This window comes from Tasmannia lanceolata, unplaced genomic scaffold (genome assembly GCF_043159265.1).
Source record: "Tasmannia lanceolata isolate RefF3 unplaced genomic scaffold, GAP_Taslan_0.1 ptg000024l, whole genome shotgun sequence".
Lineage (NCBI taxonomy): Eukaryota > Viridiplantae > Streptophyta > Magnoliopsida > Canellales > Winteraceae > Tasmannia > Tasmannia lanceolata.
The window spans coordinates 4,238,001-4,259,841 of record NW_027518701.1 but is presented as its reverse complement, the minus strand read 5'-3'; the positions used below and the strand labels follow the sequence as shown (position 1 = coordinate 4,259,841).

Sequence of the window (21,841 nt, the reverse complement as noted above, 5' to 3'; positions counted from 1 at the left end):
GGGGGTGCAAATCCTCATTCCTGGAAAAACTTTTCCGGACAAGGAGGTGCGGGTGACTACAACAGGGCGAGTAAAGGGAGAACCAGGGGGGTATGCGCGGGGAAGGAAAAGATAGTGGCGAGGGAGGGCTGATACCGTCGGGTCGATGGAGACGACTCCGTCTCAACAGGAAAAAGGCAGCGTACCGTTGTGCCTCTGATGACAGTTTGGCCGGAGTTTGGGATAGGGTTTCGCGACGAGAGGGAGGGGGGGTTCGACTATGTGAGGGTGGCGGAGAAGGTGGAGGCTGATAGAGAACCCTAGGGATCAGAAAAGCCTAAGGCTCTGATACCATGTTAACCGAGAGTTTAGAGAGAGAATTGAATGAGTTAGGGTAATCTCCCCCTGAATCATATCTTTATACTAAAACATAAAGGAATATACAAAGTCCTAAATGTCCTTAGGCAAGTTACATATTCCAACACTCATCAATGATGGCCATAGGTAACTATGTTGAAGTAGCAATCACTAAGCATCAACTTCCTAACAAAGTGCAGGATTGTTGAGGTTGGGCTTGTAGCTCAATGGTTGAGGCTTTGTTTCTCAACCTTGAGGTCGCAAGTTCGATCCCAGCTTACCTACCAAAAACAAGGTGAAGGATTGTTGAGGGCATACACAAGGGTCACCTATGAGACCGGCCTATAACAAACTAACAAATATAGGGTTCAATCATGTCCTAAAGGTAATAGTCTCCAACACGCGGAACTCTAGAAGGCTTAAATGTGTTCTTATTAGGAAGTTGAGTCATTTACTCAAATCAGGTTTACCTTTGCCAAATTACACCACACAGGAAAAGTCCTTATTGACTAGAGTCATTTATCTCATATCAGGCATCTTATCCTGATATATAAGAAGACTGCATATACATCCTAATCTTTTGGGAAATCAAGGCGGCTTACCACATATGTTTGATTAGCCACATCTCGCTCATACGGGTTCCTCTTGTTGTGGGAGTAACAAACCAGCGTATCAGCGATTCTCAATTATACACATAAATTCAATTGTCGATTTCTGTATAGAATAAGTACAAATACACACTTAGAAACCATCACAAAAGAAAGACAACTATCCATAATAGTTTAACAATATTGAACATCAAGCGGCATGTGTCATCACCCATGTTTGGAACAATATTGTTGAAAATCTAGAGATCACTAATCTGTTAAAACATGATCAAACACAAAGTGCAACCAACGACAAGATGAGATGCAAGAAACACAAACACACAAAGCAAGAAAACTAAGATTTACATAGTGTAGTCCTCTTGAATCTAACTAGCATATGTGTGCTCATCCTTGATCGCATATTTCAGTGCATGTACATAAGCTCGTGTAGTGGAACAACCACCACCACCATTTCACAAGAAGGGCTACTTATTAAGAGTACGAAACACAAAACAAATTTCAATTAATATTACCTCACTTACAGGTGGCATACACTTACAGCTATGTATACAGTGGCATACAGTGGCTGCTTATATATAGTATGTATACATTGGCATACACTTACAGGTATGTATGCTTTGTAGCTAATACAATTTCACTTTGTTCATACCTATATCATAATATTTTGGTACAGATGCATTGATGTATTAGTCGCAAGGCGCATTGTTCATACAAGAAACAAGAACCGCATAAAAACTGAATCCATAATTTGAAAAGATGGAAATTATGTTAGTTCTCCAATTTAGAAAAAGAGGCAGATAATATGGGATGATAGGAATTTTTACAGTACAGAGTATCAAGCTTTAATCTAAGTATCAAAACCAGTATGATGTGATATGGATTTTCAAAAGCATGAGAAGCACTAATGCTTGCAAATAATATATTTAGTTAATAGGAAGGCAAACCTGATTTACAGCGTCCCCAAAAGCTACAAATGCAAATTCTCCACCAGGTGCAAGAAGAAGGCCAACTCTTATTGCTGCTATGATTGAAATACCGAAAAGCCTACCAACTAAAGCAACCAATATAGTTTTTCCACCAATCAAGAGGCTTAAAGTCCCAAGAATAACCGGAAAGTTTGAAATGAGGAGTTTAGGATCAATGGACATTCCAACCTGAAAATACATGGCAAAAAAAGGAAATAAAATATTTCACTGGCATACATGATGTGACTCCCTTAATAAATAGTACAACGGTAATGTCATTCTGGTAAAGGTCATGAGAATGTAGATACATTCAGCAAAAACTACATTAAGCAAATGAAATGGAATAACAGTAAAATTACATCTAATGTAAATACAAGAAACACGAGAATGTAGATACATTCAGCAAAAACAACATTAAGCAAATGAAATGGAATAACAGTAAAAAAGATTGGATTCATCAAACTACACCTAATGTAAATACAAGAAACACTTAAAGAAGTTGGCACAAGGAGTGCCTTTATAAAAGTTGCCAATCTAAAAATAACTTTCCCATTAATTGGTTAAGGAATATTTATAGTTCCATGCCATGGGTTTGGCGGGGTGGGGGGCCCTTAGCACCCAGAATAAACAGGAGCTTTTCACGCTGTTGATCTTAATACAATTAATATGGGCCCTTAGATTGTTTACTTAGTATTGGAAAAAATAATACCATATATATTTTCATCGGGGGAAAAAAAAATCTGAGGGGTGAGGTTGTGATGGGAGTTCAGGAGTTCTTTGGTCAGCGTCGGGAGAACTCCCAGGGGATTCTTTACCTAGGAAGAAACAAAGCCAACGGTACTTGCAGTTGTGGAAACAGAATAGAAAGCCTCAAAGACATGTATCTTGACATGATAGAGGTTGGGCTTGTAGCTCAATGGTTGGAGATTGACAAGAACTGTTGCAGGAAAAACCTGATTCTCTTAGGAAATGGACGGAGCTTAAATCCATCACCTCGATCATTGCCGGGGAGGCCCCGAGAGTATGATCCAATCTCTGGAAATGGGGGAGAGAGAACATTTGATTCTAGAGGAAATCTCTCTAGTCGCAGAATAAACTCAGGAAGATGAGCAGAGGATCTGGGACTACCATCGACCTCGAATCAAATCGATGATTGGAAGTGTGTAGCTTGCGGATACTACAACTTCGGCACTCGGAACAAATGTAGAAAGTGTGTGCGTGCTAGAGAAGGAGGGCCAAATGGAGAAGACGGGGGTCACTCTCTACATGCTAATGCGAGATTCCCTAAAATCTCCGTAGCAGGAAAAGAGGTGGAAGATCGTAAGGAACTGAAAAAATGCTTGGTGGGGTGCATGAAAAATCCTTCATGGGACCTGGAGGAGATATGGCAGTGGGCCATTAAAGCTTGGAATATACCATTGCTACCAAAGCCCCTCGTAATTAATAGATTGGAAGTTCTATTCAGGTTCAATTCGGAGCAGCAAGCCCTATGGATTCTTCGAAAAGGGGGAGATGTTCTGGGTAAGTATATTGCCTCCCTGCATTCCTGGGATCCGGCCATACATACTGGGGCAAAGACGTGTGTATAAGATTTTATGATATTCCTCTCCATGCATGGTCATTATCAACAATAGAAGCCTTGGGAAAGCTCTTTGGACAAGTGCTACAGATCCAACTATCAAGGACTCATGACTATTGTGTGGCCTTTGCCTCAGTAAAAGGTCTTAACTCAACATTGGAAATCGGTGACACCATTCATTAATTTAAAAGTGGATAGTAAAGTTTATTTAGTTCAAGTTAGATATATGCATGAAGCTGAAAATGAGGAAGGTTCATCCCAGTTGGCTACCCAGACTAGAAAAAACATCATGGGTTTTTTCCCACCGGCGCCGGAAGAGAGAATGGTGGAGAAGGAGGCCAAAAAAGGTGAAAATGGCAATTACTGGAGGGCCAGCAAGAGCCTTTGGGACCCAAATTCAAATTTCCCACTAGTCTGACGGTACTTGAGACTTCCCTGGCCGGTGCTCTAAGACCAAGGATGACGAGTTTTGAGGCTATCAAGCAAGGCACATTTAATGCCCCCACACCTCCTAATCAAGATCTTCGAGGAAGATCATAAAATTTGTTATGAAGTTGTATGCATTCTTGTTTTGGAAGGGGAATGTAAAGGGGGGTAGTTCTCGATATTTTTTTATCATTTAGGGCTCTGGAGATCTCTCCCCGGCCATCATACAATGTATTCCATGGGGGACTCCTGGTCCCTGCTTCATGTAACCTTAATATGAAATATCAATATATATTTTAGTCACTTTTCAAAAAAAAAAAAATTTACTTGGTATCGGAAAGTTGTCATGCAGCTCACGCTCACGTAAGTATACATATTATGTTTTTTCTTTCAAGAAAGAATTGCAGGAGAATCTGTCTTTAGAAATGTTACTTTGGGTGTTAAGGCCAAAGTTAAATACGAACCATATCTGTTTTAGGTAGTCCTCTATACGATACAAGGCATTTTAAGACCTGCTTATTAAAAAATACCAGAAGGTAAAAAGCCATGCACTATCATGAGAAAGCACAAAAAGTGGTGCTAAAGATGGATGCGAGGCATCTAACATGATTACCTAGAATCCAGGAGCCATTTTCGTACTGAAGAAATAAAAAGATGGACAAAAAGATAACAACCAAATGACTGAATTTCCCCTTGAAATAGGAGTAATTAACCAATAAACCGAAATATTTTTCACAGAGATGCTAAATGTTCCGCTTGCATAAAATAGAAACATCTTAGGCAAAGAACCCTTGATAATGAGAGACTTCACCCATGGTTTTTTAAAATACCATCCAATGTATTTTTCCACCATGTGAATATTATAAAAAAAATAACGAAATATAACCTTCTCTAAGAGTAAAGCACACAAATCACAGATGAAGTTATGTACTATAGGGTGTCCCATAAACACACAATAGTAAGCCCAAACTATGAAGTACTCTGGGGAGACACAAAATAGTATTCTCACTGGATGCATAACATGATGGAAGTATTTTTTCCCCCCTTAGGAAGTGGTTGGACGCATGTAGAAGTCTTCTCGGGTGAAATAGATTCTACTCGTGGCAGCCTGAATTTGGTTCCAGAGCCTGAATTTGATTTCAGCAGAAATCAAATCAGTAAGCTGCCTCCTCCCTCCCTCTCTAACCAATCACCCCTTCTTTCATAAAACACAATATTGAAAAGTCTTTAATAGTAGGAATCTTAGGGGTTGATTTTCAACACAATACCTAAGATTCCTACTATTAAAGACTTTTCAATATTGTGTTTTAAGAAAGACGGGGGTTGCTTGGTTTTCAAAACAAAACAGAGAATATTTGTGTGTGTGTGTGTGGGTGGGTGGGTGGGGGGTTGTGTGGTTGAGAGAGAGAGAGAGAGAGAGAGAGAGAGAGAGGCGGAGATTGCACCTGGTCAACTGGGAGGAGATTTGCAGGCCTACAAAATCAGGAGGCCTGGGTATCATAAGGTCAAGAGAGGTGAACACCGCCCTTCTGGGTAAGTGGCTTTGGATATTTGGAGAAGAGACCGACCAACTATGGGTCAAAGTGATAGACAAGAAGTATAGATTGTTGCCAAGTTAGTGGTTATCAGCCAACCGGTATACTCATATTGGCATGACAGTTTGGACCAATTTTGGGTCAAAATGATGACAAGAAGTATAGATTGTTGCTGAGTTAGTGATTATCAGCCAACTGGTATAGTCATATTGGCGTGACAGTTTGGAGGGATATTATGAAGCAAAGACAAAAATTCTTAAAAGGGATCAGATTCATGGTATATGCATGGAAAGAATTAGGTTTTGGTATGATAAATGGTGCGAAGACAGTCCTCTAAAGGGAGCTTTTCCGGATTTGTTCTCTGTGACATCTAATAAGGAAGCATATGTATATGATTTTTATTTTTTTTAAGTGGGTTGAGGAATCGATATCCTAGAAGATACCATTCGGAAGAAACTCCATTGATAGAGAGATCTCTAGGGTGGCTTGGCTTCTTGCTACATCAAGAAGATGGGACAAGACAAAAGCATTTGAATCTGGAACTCCTCAGGGGAATTTACTGTCAAATTGTTCTACCATCAGCTTGCACCAGCTCCTAGGCCCTCGTGTCTAGCCAAAGTGTGAAAAATCCTAACACCGCCCAGGGTTTGGGGTTTAGGGTAGACTGCGATCCTTGACAGAATTTAGACAGTGGATCACTTGCGAGATTTTCATATGATGACATAGACCATTGTGCGCTCTACGTAGGGGCAAGGGAAATAGTGGAACACATGTCTATCCATTGCAGCTTAGACAGGGAAGTGTGGAGTATAATCTTGGCCAGATTTGCATTAGCTTGGGCATTTCCCTCCAATCTTGGTGACCTATTGGAATGTTGGTCCTTGGTCCCATGTCATAAGGGAAGATTCTCTTGAATGTAAGCTTGGTGACCTATTGGAATGTTGGTCTTTGGTCCCATGGCGTAAGAAAGGGAAGATTCTCTTGAATGTGATTCTGATAGCCACACTGTGAATCTTATGGAAGGAGAGGAACGCAAGGATTTTCAGAGGCAGGATAAAAAGTTACCATTTCATTTTCTTGGAAGTGAACCATTTCATGCGTAAGGATCCACCCAAGCTTCACCTTTGTATATGTATATGATCTATGGAATCGATTGAAGGAGATATGTAATAGTGCAAAGCAGGGGACCACGATCTCTCAGGAATGGGTTCCTCCAAATCGAGGTCACCTTAAGCTCGACTTTGATGGATCTAGCTTGGGGAACACGGGCCAGTTGGAGTTGGGGTGTTCTTAGAGATGAGAATGCTGCGGTATCATGCGTGTTCTCGGGGCCCATCGGGATCTCCGACTCCAATGAGGCAGAGGTTAGAGCAGTGCATGGCATTGGACTGTTGGAGAGGAGCCTTATGGACCACTTGTTGGTTGAGGGCTACTCTCTCAACGTGTCAGCAGGTGGCTCAAGGGGTCTCAAGCCTCCCCTTGGAGATTTGCCTCTTACTTGGATGAGATTCAGGACCAGGTTGCAGGTTCTTATATTTCTTTTAATCATGCTAGGATATCGGCAAATAGTGATGTTGATAGGCTTGCCAGGGTAGGGGTCTCTAAGGAGAGCCTAGAATTGTTTGATTATATCCCCCCTTGACTCTGATGCAGCTTTAGGATTTTTCGGGTCCTTTTTCCAGTACCTCATAGCTTATTTGTCTCCTTTTTGTATTTGTATTGACCTTCTCGGTCGCGGGTTCCTCAGCTTTGCTCCCTTAATAAAATTGTTGGCCACGCAAAAAAAATTCAAAACAATACCACCGTCTTTGTAGCCATCTTCAATGGTCGGACAACTCCAATGCTGATCGGAATCTCATGCACGACTAATACGACATTGGAGGAGAGTCATGTCCAAAGAGGCTTGCCATCAACTATCAGAAAATCAATTTAAAATTCAAAAGTAGATTTTAGATTGATTCTTCGATGGGAGGTGGCCATAGTTGTAAATACCGTTTCGTTTCGTCCGGAATGGACGAAACGAACCGGTTTCGTTCAAATTCCGGAATGAAATTGACAAAATTTCGTTTTGTCCGAAATTTCGTTCCATTTCGTCCATTCCGGACGAAATTTTCTGAAATCCGGAATTTCGTCCGGAATGGACGAAATTCTCCATTCCGGCCGAAATCGTCCATAACGGCTAGTTTGATTGGATTTTGCAGAATTTACGACAATGCCCCTGCAACGGCTCTTTTTGGTTTTTGACCATTTTAACCTCAAAATGTGACCGTTTATAGCTGTTGGGAAGGGTATTTTAGTCATTTTTAAATGCACAATCAATAAAAAACTCTATAAATAGCATTTTCCCTACCTTCTTCTCCTCCACCTTCACATAAGTCATTCTCCTTCTCTTCTCTACTTTCACTTACACTATCTATTCTACTAAATTTCCTACAAGTCTACCCTCTTCTTCAACTCAATCCAAGTCTATTTTGGAGCAAAGGGAAGGCATACATTCAACTTACCACTACAAGAAGTCAAGAACTATTTCCAAAGGCTTATTTCAAGTGAGTGAAGGCTAATTTTTTCTTCTTCTCTTCAACTCAAGTTCAACCCCAAGGTTCTCTTTATTTCTTACTTCATTTGTCCCCTTCTACTTCATTTTTTTGTAATTTGTTTCAATTTTCTTTCTTCTAATTCATTTTTCCCCTTCTTCTACTTCATTTCAGAATGAGTGGGTCGGGTTCGGGACCTTCTGCAGGAGCATCCTCTATTGGTTCGGCACCCGCTAGATCGGATGACCCGGCATGGTCTTACGGTACATTGGTTCCGGGTCAAAGAAATAAAATAACTTGCATATTCTGTGGCAAAGTCATATCGGGTGGAGGTATAACCCACTTGAAAGAACATTTAGCGGCTGTTCCTGGTGAAGTAGCATCATGCAAAAAAGTGACTGAAGATGTAAAATATCGAATGAAGCAACTTTTAGATGCAAAGAGAAAAGAAATGGCTAGGATGAGCATATCCAAAGCAGAGGTTGGAGGTTTTTATGGCACACCAGACGAAGAAGAAGAGCAGGATGAAGAAGACATTGACACAATTGCCTCAAGTCCCTCAACGAAGAGGTAAGGAAGTTCTTGTAGAACCGAGTGGTACAAAAAGGAAGAAGAAGGGAATCACAGGAGGGATCAGGAATTTCTTTGCACCACGAACAACCCCTGGAGCCCAGCCAAGCATTAAAAGTGCTTTGGCTACTAAAGAAACAATGGATAAAGCAGACATGGCGGTTAGCATGCTTTGCTACGATGCCAATCTCCCTTTCAACGTTGCCAATTCACCTTTCTGGCAACCTATGTTTGACGCTGTGAATGCCGTGGGTTCGGGTTATAAGGCACCTACTTATCATGCTTTAAGGGGTCCCATTTTGAAGAATACAGTGGATGAGGTAAACAACTACTTGGAGGAAATTAAGATGTCGTGGAGATACACTGGCTGTAGCATTATGGCAAATGGATGGACAGACACCAAACAACGTTCCCTAATCAACTTTTTGGTGTACTGCCCTAAAGGAGTCATATTCCTCAAATCCGTTGACGCATCTGGCATAGTGAAGAATGCCGATGAATTATACAATATCTTTGCAAAGATTGTCGGAGAGGTGAATCCGGAATATGTGGTGCAATTTGTAACTGACAGTGAGCCAAGTTACAAAGCTGCTGGGAAAAGACTAGAAGCCGCGTTTGGTACATTCTTCTGGACTCCGTGCGCAGCTCATTGCTTAGATCTCATCTTGGAGCATCTGTGCAAACCGACTGTATTTCCTCACATAGCAACCACAATTGAGAGGGCTCGAACGATTACAAAGTTCATCTACAACCATGGAAGCCTCTTGAATTTGATGAGGAAGAAGTTCACAGGTGGGAAGGAGTGGTGCCGCCCTGCTGCAACCAGATTTGCTACAAGTTTCATTAGCATACAAAGTCTGGTGTTGAATCGGAAAGCACTTCAGCAGATGTTTGTGTCTGATGAGTATAGTACTAGTAGGTTTGTCCAACACCCACTGAGTGAAGGGGTAGTTAGTACTGTGTTGGATAAATCTTTTTGGGACCAATGCAAGTACATTCTAAACATCAGCGAGCCTTTAGTGAGAGTGCTGTGCTTGGTAGATCGGCAGGACAAACCGGCGATTGGTTACCTATATGAGGCTATGGATAAGGCCAAAGAGAACATCAAGGAGAGGTTGAAGAGAAAATCAGATTACAATCCCATCTGGAGGATCATCGACCAAAGATGGGATAGGCAACTCTACAGTCCCCTCCATGCAGCAGGATATTTTCTTAACCCTGCTCTCTTTTTCACTCTTACCTTCTCTAGGCACAGTGAAGTAACCAGAGGCTTGTTGGCATGCATCACTCGACTGGTACCTAATGAAGGTACACAAGACCTCATCACCAATCAGATTGAGGATTATCGAGAGGCTAAGGGTATGTTTGGAATGAAGCTTGCAATCCGCAACCGAACGAAGTTGGGACCAGGTATATTTGAGTTTTTTGTTTAATTAAGTATAATTCATTTTAACTTTTAATTTCTCAACAAATAATGCTTTACTATTTGTTACTTTACAGTTGCATGGTGGAATCAATTCGGAGGTGACATGGAAGAATTACAGACCTTTGCGATCAGAATCCTCATTCAGACCTGCAGTGCGACTGGGTGTGAAAGGAATTGGAGCACCTTCGAACACATTCACTTTGCAAAGAGAAATAGGTTGGAGCAACAGAGATTAGATGACTTGGTGTTTGTCCATTACAATCTTAAGTTTCAAGAAAGGTATACAACGTAATATAATGTTTTCAACTCTCACCTCATCACTTTAAGCTTTTGAGTTTAACCTTTGACATTGATTAAACTTAATGTTTTCCTTTTCAGGGACTTGTTGAGGAAATCATCTACCACTAATGACCCTTTGAGCATAGACCATCTGGATGTCATGATGGATTGGGTTGCAGAAGAAGAAGATGTCATATTCACGCCGGAAGACATTGGGTGGGAAAATCTTGAAGCACCTACTGTTGTGGTTGGGGCCGGGGACGACGACGACGACTTTCTCATGCCTCTTGAAGAAGATGTCCCTACTGGTGGTCCAGGTGGTGATGACGACGGCGGCGGCGACGACGACGACGAAGAAGACATTGAGTATGATCATCCGGGTTATGATGACTAAGAGTTGTTGCTACTAGCTATTGTCTATGTTTCACTTTCATGTATCTTTTTTTTTTATGTTTTTTTATGCATCAGACTATCAGTTGCACTTGTGCAAGACTTTATGTGTTTAAGTAATGAATATGCCTTTTGGGACACATATTTTGGACTATTTATTAGTTTTTCATCTTATTCTATTGATTTTTTATTTTTTTGGCTTTTTCTCATATTTTTTAATATATTTTTGTGTGAACGAAAAATTTCGACCGAAATGCACCGAAATGACCGATATTCCGTTTCGGTGGCCAAAACGAAATGGCGACCGAAACGGAATTTACAACTAAGGAGGTGGCCATCCTTTCTCCATCAGAATTTTCCTCAGGCATTGTATTAGCTGGGTGAGATGCTCGACATTGGTGTTGTCTGAATGCCAAATAAGACTCCACTCTTTTCAAAATAACCTTGTGAAAGTTATTTTCGTCACATAATTAAAATGGTTTTTTTATCAATGGTTAGGCACTTAGGCCGCTTACTTTCCTCTTCTCCTATACATGTCACGAATGTCTATAGAGCATGATGATAATGAAAATGGGATTGCATCTTTCTCGAGTCCTCTATAATATATGATAATACCTGGGCCTATTAGATCGTACATAATTTCTAAAAAGTTAAATTTAATATAGAATATCCATTGGATTAGCCAAATCACTTAGATAACAAATACTGTTAATGAAATTAATGGCAAACACAACTTATTCAATTTTCAGGGAAATTAAAAGGATGTCATCCAAAAAGTGTATTTCTATTTTTGCAAAAATGATGGTGTTAATAGCGTAAAACTATTTAACAGTAAATATATGTTAGCTGAAATCTATTTCAGGTGAAATTGATATAAGCCTGCAATCAAATTGCATGCATCCTAATGACCCTATACTTTCATTGAAAGTCTGTCAATATTCTCCCAACACATTTACGAGAAAAATCACAATAAGCATGAGTGGGCAGATGCTGAAATGAGAAAACTAGGTACAAATAAATGTTCAATTGCTTACTTTGCCAGGAGGCAAGGAATTTTGCCGTGCAGAAATCCAAACTCCACCATAGAAACATAATAATTGTGTGCACAACCACTAAAAGGAAATATCTTTCTGAGAAGGAATCCAACACACAGCTGTATCATGCAAAAATACTCAAATTGCTTGCTGGCTCAAACACTATAGCAAGAATAAAGCATACACCACAAGAGCCAACATCAGCTAACTTTTATAGTTATCTACAGAAGTGTAATCCTTTATTTGGAAAAAAAAATCCTCTTGTAGCTAATCAACATGTAATGTCTTCTATAGGCATAGCCATGACAAGATAAACCTGAATGATAATAACTATTATGTCCATGTAAGGGCTTCTGATGATATGTGCCCTACTACTTGATTTTCAAAGGGATCACTCGTATTTCATGTCATAAAATTTACATTCAATAGTCCTAATACGTATCACTAAGAAAAATTATTGTGCTATGTTTGCTATCCACCGTGAGACTCTGGCTTTAGGCCTATTTCCCAACCTGGGTACCAGTCAAACATCACTCTCATCAGACGATTGAACTTTGGAGTTATCAACAACACCATTCAAAGTTTACTGATATTAGAACTAAATTTTTGTTCATAACAGGCTCATGGAAGACATTAGCTCTCTTCTCACCAAATCCATGATTCACAATCAAATTGTGCTCTATGTGAATGCAGTGTCAATAAGACTCTCAGAAAGTTTGTCTTAATGAGGACCCATATTTGACCATATAGGGAATTCTGGCAGCGCTGTGTATAACGATTGAGATCCTTAAAAAATATAACGTCTCATTTTGTCACTTTTAGAGAAGCTGCATCGCAATCATAGAAAGCTGGGTTAATTTTAACCCAGCATTGGTGACTTTTTTCATTATTAAAAACCCTTGGACAACAGCAATAAATTTTTTTTTGCAAAAATCGGTTAGAAAGCTTAAAAAATAATGCTTCCGTTTGAATTCTTAACATGTGCTTTGTACATAAAACAAAATAACCAGTAGCATATAAATAACGTGGAGATGTTGATATTGACAGTCAAAGGAATTTTGGTTACCATACTTTGAATTTTTAACAGCTTGCCATGTACAAGGCCAGTAGATTACACATACTATCAATGAACAGATCAAACAGAGATTGCCGATATAAAGCACATACCGTCATGAAAAAGAGACCCAACAAGAGGCCACGATATGGAGCAATATCTGATTCAACTTGTAGGGAAAACTCAGTTTCTGCTAGGAGCAAACCAGCCAAAAATGCCCCCAATGCCATAGAAAGCCCTGCCTGTTCAGGCAAAACGACTTCAAGCATTTAGAAAAAAAAAAGAATATAGGAAGAGTTTACATCATGGGTCCACATACCCTAGCGGTAAGGAGACTAGTGCCCAAAATAACGAGGAGGGTATTTGCCGAAAATATCTCGGCATTTTGGTTCTCCGCAATTTGCTTATAAATTGGCCGAAGCAACTGCCAGATTGAAACATAAGAAAACAATTACTGTAGTACAAAATGTAGATTCAATTGATGATAGCTAAAACAATAAGGAATAAGGTAGCCTGTGCAATGCTTTAAAAAACACAGTGGATGTTGAATATGAGAAGTGTGGTTTGGTATTTTCAAGTTAGACCGGCAGTTGAACCAGTTCAACAGGAAAAAATGAATTTCAAGGAAACAAGTACGGAAAATGAACAAGAGCCTAGGGAAAAAACTCAGAAAGGCAGTAGCAAACATGTGATGAACGAAAAAAAAAAAGGCATGGTTCTTCTTTTTCAAAACAATGAACTTAAAACTCCTTGAAACAGGAGCATGTATACGCTATTCTTCTCTTGCAAAAACAAAAGGAGATTCTTTCTCATTTTTTGACAACTCAAAAAGTCGAATAAGTGTTAAGATCGCACGTAATAATTTTGTCTTCTTTACATACAAGTATATATGAGCATAATAAAGATGTTAGTGTGTTTGGAATTCATGTCGAAGTGATATTAGATGCAAATCATAAAGTGAAAGAATTTGTTTTTATTTTTTTTATTATTATTTTTTTGAATGGTAAAGTGAAAGAATTTGTTAACAACTATCACATGGATATCTGGTTCTACCAGTGCAAATGTCAAAAAAATGAACATCTTGAAATTTAAATGTTACCAAGCGCCCTCCAGCAATTATGGCAGTGATTGCAACTATGGCTTTTACGGCAGCCAGTCCAAGAGCTTCTGCTATGGCTTGAAAGCCAACCTGAATACAGCAGAGAAGGTTAGCCACTTAAAACTATGACAACAAGTTCAAAATAACAAAGAAATAACCATCTAAAGAGGCTTTAGATAATGCCAAATATTGGTCCCAAACAGAGTTTAGCCTGGTTTGCAATTGTGCATCACGGGAATAAGAATGTATAAAAAAAACAGGTGGAATTCAATAGGCCCATGATTCACCTATATTTTGGAAGACAGCATCCATGGAAAAATGAAAAACAAAAGGCTATAACTTAAGCCAAGACTCCAACATACAAAGCCTATCAGACGATTAAAATCTGGATTTACATCTTAATGCAAGTAAACACACAAGAAAAAAAGAGATTTCCAAAATGCAGCCTTGAAGTATTAAAATTGTAAAATGTGCTCAATAGTTACGATCTATTATATCACAACCGAAAATTAGTGTGTGGCCCATGATTAAATGACAGAAACAAGCTAATCATCCCAGGTTAAGGGCACTAACTGCAAACTGTAATATTCCTTTCTCTGCATAGTTTGTAACCCAGATGAGCCCTTAGAGGAACCCTCTTCTCTCTTTGAAAAAAGATTGTCCCATAGCAGAGTAGCAGGGATCTCCCCCATGCCTATACAGCAATGAGATCAAATGCCTCCCGTTCAATATCATCACAGAGAATAAAGCTCTTCTGTCAAACTTGCTTGCTAACCCCACCCCCACCACCCACCCCCCCCCCCCCACCCCCCCCCCCACCCCCCCGCCCCCAGCACAATGGCCTTCAGAAAAGTTGCACAGATTGAATTCTGTGCAGAAGTACTTAGGAAAACTAGAATTTTATGCAGTCCAAAAGGGTACAGGTGAAAGAATTAAGGAAAGGAATGAACAACGTATAAAGGAAAGGATTACGTATACCATAGAATCATGTATAGGTACAGGGATACGGACATTATAATAGATGAAAGGAATAGTTGAGTTTTGTAATATCTTATGATTGCTTTTGAATAGGCTTCGGGTATGCCCGTGTTAATTCACCTTAATATTTTGTAATTGCGGGATGGGACCCCTGGTCCCGATTGCTATTTGAATATTAATGAAACTTATCTTTCAAAAAAAAAGTTGCACAGATAGAAGGCCAGCTTTCCATGCAAATATAATTCGATCCAGACTAGCTGAACACCAGAAACTATCATGGATCTTTAGTCTTCCAAGAAATCATGCTTGGGCATTTTCAAAAAAAAAATCATGCTTGGGGATTGTCCACAATACACACACACACACACACACACACACACACACACACACACACACACTAGTAAAAAACCCCGTGCGATGCACGGGCGGACAAAGAACTGTACGGACCACATCATAGGTTGATCCAAACCGTCCATGTGATGGAAGACAACATCAATAGGTTGTGCCAATAAAATCATTTTCATAGGCTGATCCTAGCCCTTCAATCTATAGAAGTTTCCATAATTAAAAAAGCATAAAGGAGGGGGGTAGGATTGAAATTATGTGGCTTTAATGGGTGCCTTTGTTAAAAAGCATAAAAGAGGGGTTAGGATTGAAAATATGTGGGTTGAATGGGTGCCTTTGTTAAAAAAAGTCAAAAAATATAGGTTGATCCAAACCGTCCATGTGATGGAACACAACATCAATCGGCTGTGCCTGTAAAATCATTTCCATAGGTTGATAGTAGCCCTCCAATCGATATAGGCTGATCCTAGCCCTCCAATCGATAGAGGTTTCCATAATTTTTGCTCCTCTTCAGGTGCCCGGAATCCGTTAATATTTTGCAAGTGTCCTGCATGAGTAATAGAAAGTAGTTCTTCCGTCATTGTCATATGTCTTTACCTCTTCTTGGTAGTTTTTCCTCGTAATTGTCATAGACAGTTACCCTGTGTCGGTACTTTTCGTGTGTAGATTGCGATTTTACCCTAAAATAATTTCTCATAGAGTTAGATGTTAGATATCAGCAAAAGGGGTTAATGGTAAAAGAGTAATGCTTACGTGCTATATTTTGGGTGAAATAAAATGTCTATTTTACCCTCATAGATAGTATGTACAGATATGTGGAGAGGGCAAAAAAGGGTAAAAATCATCCACACTAACGTGTTAAATGGACAATAATTCTCCAATTTCTCTTCTGCTATATATATAGCTCATGTGGACTCTAGGAAGGTTAAATAGATGGTTGTAAACTCATTTCGGTCAACTCTCCATCATCTTTCTTTGGCTGAGTAGTATGTACTTCCATGGTGCCCGTTTATCCAATTATTAAGCATGGCATCATCATTTCAATAGTACAAGCATGAATGGGAGGTTCCATAATATGAAACATATTAAGTTAGATAGGGCCCACTACACATATTGCACGCTTTTATATTCATTAAAGTAATTTGTGTTTACTTTTTCTTTTGAAAGTTGACAAACTTCATTAATATTTGAAACGCAATCGGGACCGGTGGTCACAGCCTGCTAGTACAAATATTAGTAGTACACCGGACATATCCAGTGTCTCATAAAAGATAGATAGCATCCTTCCAAAGGAAAGGATAGTGCTATCCTTGCGTAATGAAGTACGCTCGTTACAAATATGAAACTATTTCAAACTCCTCCCGTTCTGCTCCCGCTTTGGCCAGAGTATCAGCCATCTCATTTGCCAATCGCCTTCGATGTTCAAACCTCGAATTGAGTACTCGCATGAGATCCAATATTTCTGCTACAATATCCTGCAATCTCCAAGGACCCTTTGATGATTCTGAAGCCCAGGCCACTACATTTGAGGAGTCCCCTTTCACTATAAGAGGACTATCAAGTAATTTGTGTTTACTTGATAGTACCCATCATTTAGATGGCCCTAATGGCACTAGGGGTGCAACTTGGGTCGGGTTCAACCCAATTTTTTTCTGGGTTGGGTTGGCATTTCCGCGGGTAGGGTTGGGTTTGGGTTGGAAAAATGCAACCCGACGGATTTTCGGGGCAGGTTAGGGTTGATGCATCAGCAATCCGACCCGACCAAAAACCCGACGCTCTATTACTTTTTTTTCCATGTGAGCAGATGAATGCTTAATGCCAGATTCCCATCTAATATTTTATATTCCTAGCATTAATGACATCTATTTTTTCTTGAAGAAATAACTGTTGTGTCAGTCTTTTGTATTTATTATTAGTTTTCTTGAGGAAGAAGCAACCAGTGTAATAATAACCTTTCATTACTTCTCTGTACGATTATATCTCATAGGCTCTACTCTATACAACCCTAGTCCTTTTCTCCCTTCCAATTCCATTTCCTCCTTCCTATTGCATTTCTTCTTCATCTTGAGATGCAAGCTTTCAGGATTTTCCCCAGTACGGTACCTAATCCTTATCAGTAGAGGCAAGCTTCATGGCGGAAGAGGAGCGACAATGGCTAGTTCCTGAAGACGACGGCGACCTTGGCTTTTCGTGGGAGTAGTAAGCCCATAATAGAAGCAACAACCATGGATCTTTCCTTTCTTCTTCCTCCTTTTTTCTATTTTTTTACTGAATTCTTTTTGTTTTCTTCAACTCGGGTCGAGTCGTGTTGGGTTCGGGTTGAGTAAAATTCGAGGCGGATTGGGTCAGGTTCGCCTTCTCTGGGTTGAAATTCGGGTTGGGTCGGGTTAGGGTTGGAGAAATGGACCCTCGGGTTGGGGTCGGGTTGGGGTCGGGTTGGCCTCAATCCGACCCAACCCGGCCCGAGTTGCAACCTAAATGGCACACTTGGAATATTGTTAAGTGAAGGTTTATGTATATGATAGATTCGCGGGGTGAAAGACTAACCCACGTGCATATTTTCCCTTCTCTCTTCTCCCATTTCTTTCTTCTTCTTCCTTTACATCTTCACAAAATGTAAGATTTAAGTTCGCAATATACATTGATATGGTATCAAAGCATGGCAATCATGGAGTCAAAGATGAAGACTAAGATCTAATTTTTCTTTTCTTTTCTTTTTTCTTTTGCCTCATTCCAGTATCGAACGATTGCATATTTCTTTTTCCCTTGCCTTCTCCGCTATTGGGGATTGTTTACTTCCTTTTTCTACCTCCTCCATTGTCAGGATTTCATCATCCTATTTGATACCCTAATCCTCTTATCTTCCCTGTTTGAAATTCTAAAGCCCAATCCCTTTCATTTGTGACCCAAAACAGAAGGTCGTCAAATTTTCCTACCCCTAGGTCTACACCGTGGAGCCCGAGATCTATAACTTCAAACCCTACAAATCCTTTCAACCTTGTAACCTAGATCTACACCACTTTCCTACTTTATATCTCGACCCTAGATCCCTAATCCCACCTCTTGGAAATAGTAACTCCCGAATCCAACTACCATTCCAATTTGACACCCTAACTTGCACCTCACCAATTTCTAAAACCTAATTCCATCAAATCCTACTCTCCCCAAACCCTAATCTCGACATGTAAACTCAACATTCCCAATTCTTAATTCTTGATGTGATCCGACCGTTGGATCACCATTTTATTATGTTCGTACTTATTTTTTTGGTTTATTTGGACTTATTTGACATTATTGGATTATCCTAGATGTGGAGGAAGTCCACATCATCTAGGGCCCACCATTGCGCACCCCACTTTACCCTTATTTAATTTGTTTAGCTAATTTTTCCTATTATGGCCTGATGAGTTTATTTGTCTTTCTTTGTTTTAGGGGCAAGGCAATCTTTTCACTTGGAGATAAGAGCTAGCAAAGAGGGTACCAAAAGCATATAAATAAGAGTAATGGGGACAAAACCTAATTCCATCAAATCCTACTCTCCCCAAACCCTAATCTCGACATGTAAACTCAACATTCCCAATTCTTAATTCTTGATGTGATCCGACCGTTGGATCACCATTTTATTATATTCGTACTTATTTATTTTGGTTTATTTGGACTTATTTGACATTATTGGATTATCCTAGATGTGGAGGAAGTCCACATCATCTAGGGCCCACCATTGCGCACCCCACTTTACCCTTATTTAATTTGTTTAGCTAATTTTTCCTATTATGCCCTTATGAGTTTATTTGTCTTTCTTTGTTTTAGGGGCAAGGCAGTCTTTTCACTTGGAGATAAGAGCTAGCAAAGAGGGTACTAAAAGCATATAAATAAGAGTTATGGGGACAAAAAGCCCTAGTTTTGAAACATTGTGAAAGAAAAGAAGAAAAAAGGAGCCGATGACCTCCCTTCTCCTACACGCCCTAGGGCATCACTATCTCTCTCCTTCCTCCCCTCTACAAGGTGAGTTCTCCCTCTTTCTCTATCTTTCTCATACCCTCTCTTCTACCTCTCTCGTTTCTCTTTTCTCACCCCTAACTCCCTCTCAATCTCTCTCTCCCGCTGTTAACTCTCTCTCTCTCTCTCTCTCTCTCTTGCAATCCCCCTTCTCTCTCCCTCCTGCACTCTCTCTGTCTCTTCCCTCTTAATATCTCTATTTCTATTGCTCCCTCTATTTCACACACTTTCTTGACTCTAATCTCGTTATCTTCCTCTCTTTTTGATTTCCTTCTCTTATTTTCCTTCTTCAACCCTATTTCGAAATTTATTTGTGGCAGCACTGCTGTCCAAAGTTTTGGAACGCTTCAACGGGCTTCTCCCCCATTCTCTTCGCCGCTTTGCTAGCAAGATTTAAAGTGAAGGGACTGCTGCGTTTATCGGTGAGATTCTTCCATATTTTTCAGCCCTTTTTTTTGCCTTTTTGCTACTTTGAAACCCTTACAAACCTCACTAGTAGATTACCCTAGCCTTTTTTAAGCCTTTTACCACCTTTTAGTAATCTTAGGAGCCCTAAATCTTTATTTTATGCCATGGACAGCAATAAATCAGTGAATAAAGTTCATTATTTGAGCCTTGCATCTCCATTTTTTTATATTATTTAAGTTGTTAAATGCACTCATGCTTAGTATAGAACATTTATCATTGAAGGTTTCCTTTTACAGTTAGTTTTATGATTCTTTATGCTGTTATTAAATCACTTATTACTTGTTCTCTTCTTTTTTTTGGTGTGGATATGACTGCGAATTGTGAAAAGTTGGTTCCATTGAGCTCCTAAAAGTTCCTGTAGAAGTCGTGAGCCTCCGGGCTTGCACCAAAGTGGTATTAGAGCACAGGGCTCAAGTCTGTCATCTTTAGCACACCAAGTGCTCATTAAAAGTCCTGAAAGAAACCTTCCTTCATTGTGAGTCATAGTTAGTTTATCTAGTGCACATGAAGTGTTCGGTTAAATTCCTGATAGAGTCTAGATTAGTCAGTCTTGTCTTATAGGGCATCATTAGATCATAGCGTCAATCTACGTCAGTTTCATAATCATCCAGTGTCTAGAATTTCATTTCGTATCAGTTCAGATTCACCTAGTTCCTGCACTTCCGTTGCGTTTTCTCATGGCTTATAGGGCCAATGATTCACATCATGGGCAGAGCCGAGTCGAACCTCGAGGAGCCGGGGAACGACACACTCAGTCTACAATGGATAAACACTCAAACTTGTTGGCCGGGATGAGAGTTATTCTGAAACACATTAGCAAACATCTTGGTATTAAAGCTCCCAAGGATTCCATGATGAATGATAGTGATAGAGAGAGATAAAGAAATAGAAAAACAGAGATTTAGAGAGTGCGAGTGAGAGAGAGGGAGAGGGAGAGATTTAGAGAGAGAGAGAGAGAGAGAGAGAGAGTGTGTGTGTGTGTGTGTGTGTGTGAAGGGGGGACAAAGTCAAGTTGGTCTTCTTCAACCTTCGTCGTAAAGCAAGTAAGCCAGTAAATGCACCAACCCTTCCAGTTAGATCTCATTCGGGTTTCTGCTCATGGTTGTGTAAAACTAAAAAACGTAAAATAAAGAAGAAAATGATTATGGTATAGAAATCATATACCATCAGTACGTAGGAAGAAAATCATTTTCACTTGTAAAATATGGTGCATCAGTACTATGTGATAAGGAGGAAAGGAAACTGGTTTTGTATGTAAATCTCGTACCATCAGTATATGGGAAAGAAAGTAATTTCACTTGTAAAAATATAATACATCAGCACCTTGTAGTAAAGAGAGAAAAATAATTCTCTTGTAGGCCATTCTACAGTATCAGTATGTGTGAAGTAACATGCTTTCCACTTATAAACATAAGGTACATCAGTACCTTGTAATAAAGGGAGAAAAAACTGACTTCCGGATGAAATTCTGTACCCTTAGTACATAGGAAATAATGATTTTTCCCTTAAAAATATATGATACATCAATACCATATAACAAGAAGAGAAAAATGATTTGTTTGTATGTAATCTTACATCGTCAGTGCATGTACAAAGCCATTTTTGTTAAATGATTCATTGGGGTTTGGTGCTTCATTTTGGGGCACTAAACAGTCCATATCTAAGGCTGCTTGTGTGCCTCATTTTCGGACACTGAATAATCCAGACCTAAGGGTTTGAGTGCCCGACTTTGGGGCGCGAAACAGTTCAGATTTCGAGACATTTCGTGTGTGTTTTTAAAACTATAAAATATGCTAAGATTTGGGACAAAATGCGTAATTGGAAAACCTAAAACAAATGAGTACCTGTATACATATGTACATAAGTATATAAACCAGAAATTTTAATCAGTACATGTATATATGCATATAAGTATGTAAATCTGAAAATTTATATATATATATATATATATGGAATTTGATCAATGCGGCTTACGTGGATGTTATATATATATATATGAGAAAAGTGTTCCTGCGCTCAAAAACTCATGTGGCCCCACATTTTTGGGGTGATCCAAAGCATTCATTTGGAGGGCCCTTCCATGGATAGGGTGTGTACCAAAAATGAGCCCTTTAGAATCATCCTAATCCTGCCATTTGTGGAGGGAAAAAATGGTCAGAAACAGTGTCTGTCCATTTTCCCCTCCACCTTTGATTGGGTTAGGATGATCCTATTGG

At 39.6% G+C, this 21,841-nt stretch overlaps 1 protein-coding gene across 1 annotated transcript in view; it reads right to left on the bottom strand.

The window, feature by feature from the left end:
• The window catches only part of LOC143856895 (K(+) efflux antiporter 2, chloroplastic-like), a 94,395-nt gene that overhangs the window by 28,979 nt on the left and 43,575 nt on the right, over nucleotides 1-21,841 (bottom strand). Inside the window, exons 9-12 of the mRNA XM_077367152.1 lie at nucleotides 13,836-13,925; nucleotides 13,056-13,160; nucleotides 12,850-12,978; nucleotides 1,889-2,098 (exon numbers count right to left, since the gene is read on the bottom strand). Of these exons, the coding sequence (XP_077223267.1) occupies nucleotides 1,889-2,098; nucleotides 12,850-12,978; nucleotides 13,056-13,160; nucleotides 13,836-13,925 (534 nt within the window). The remainder of the gene's footprint in view (nucleotides 1-1,888; nucleotides 2,099-12,849; nucleotides 12,979-13,055; nucleotides 13,161-13,835; nucleotides 13,926-21,841) is intronic.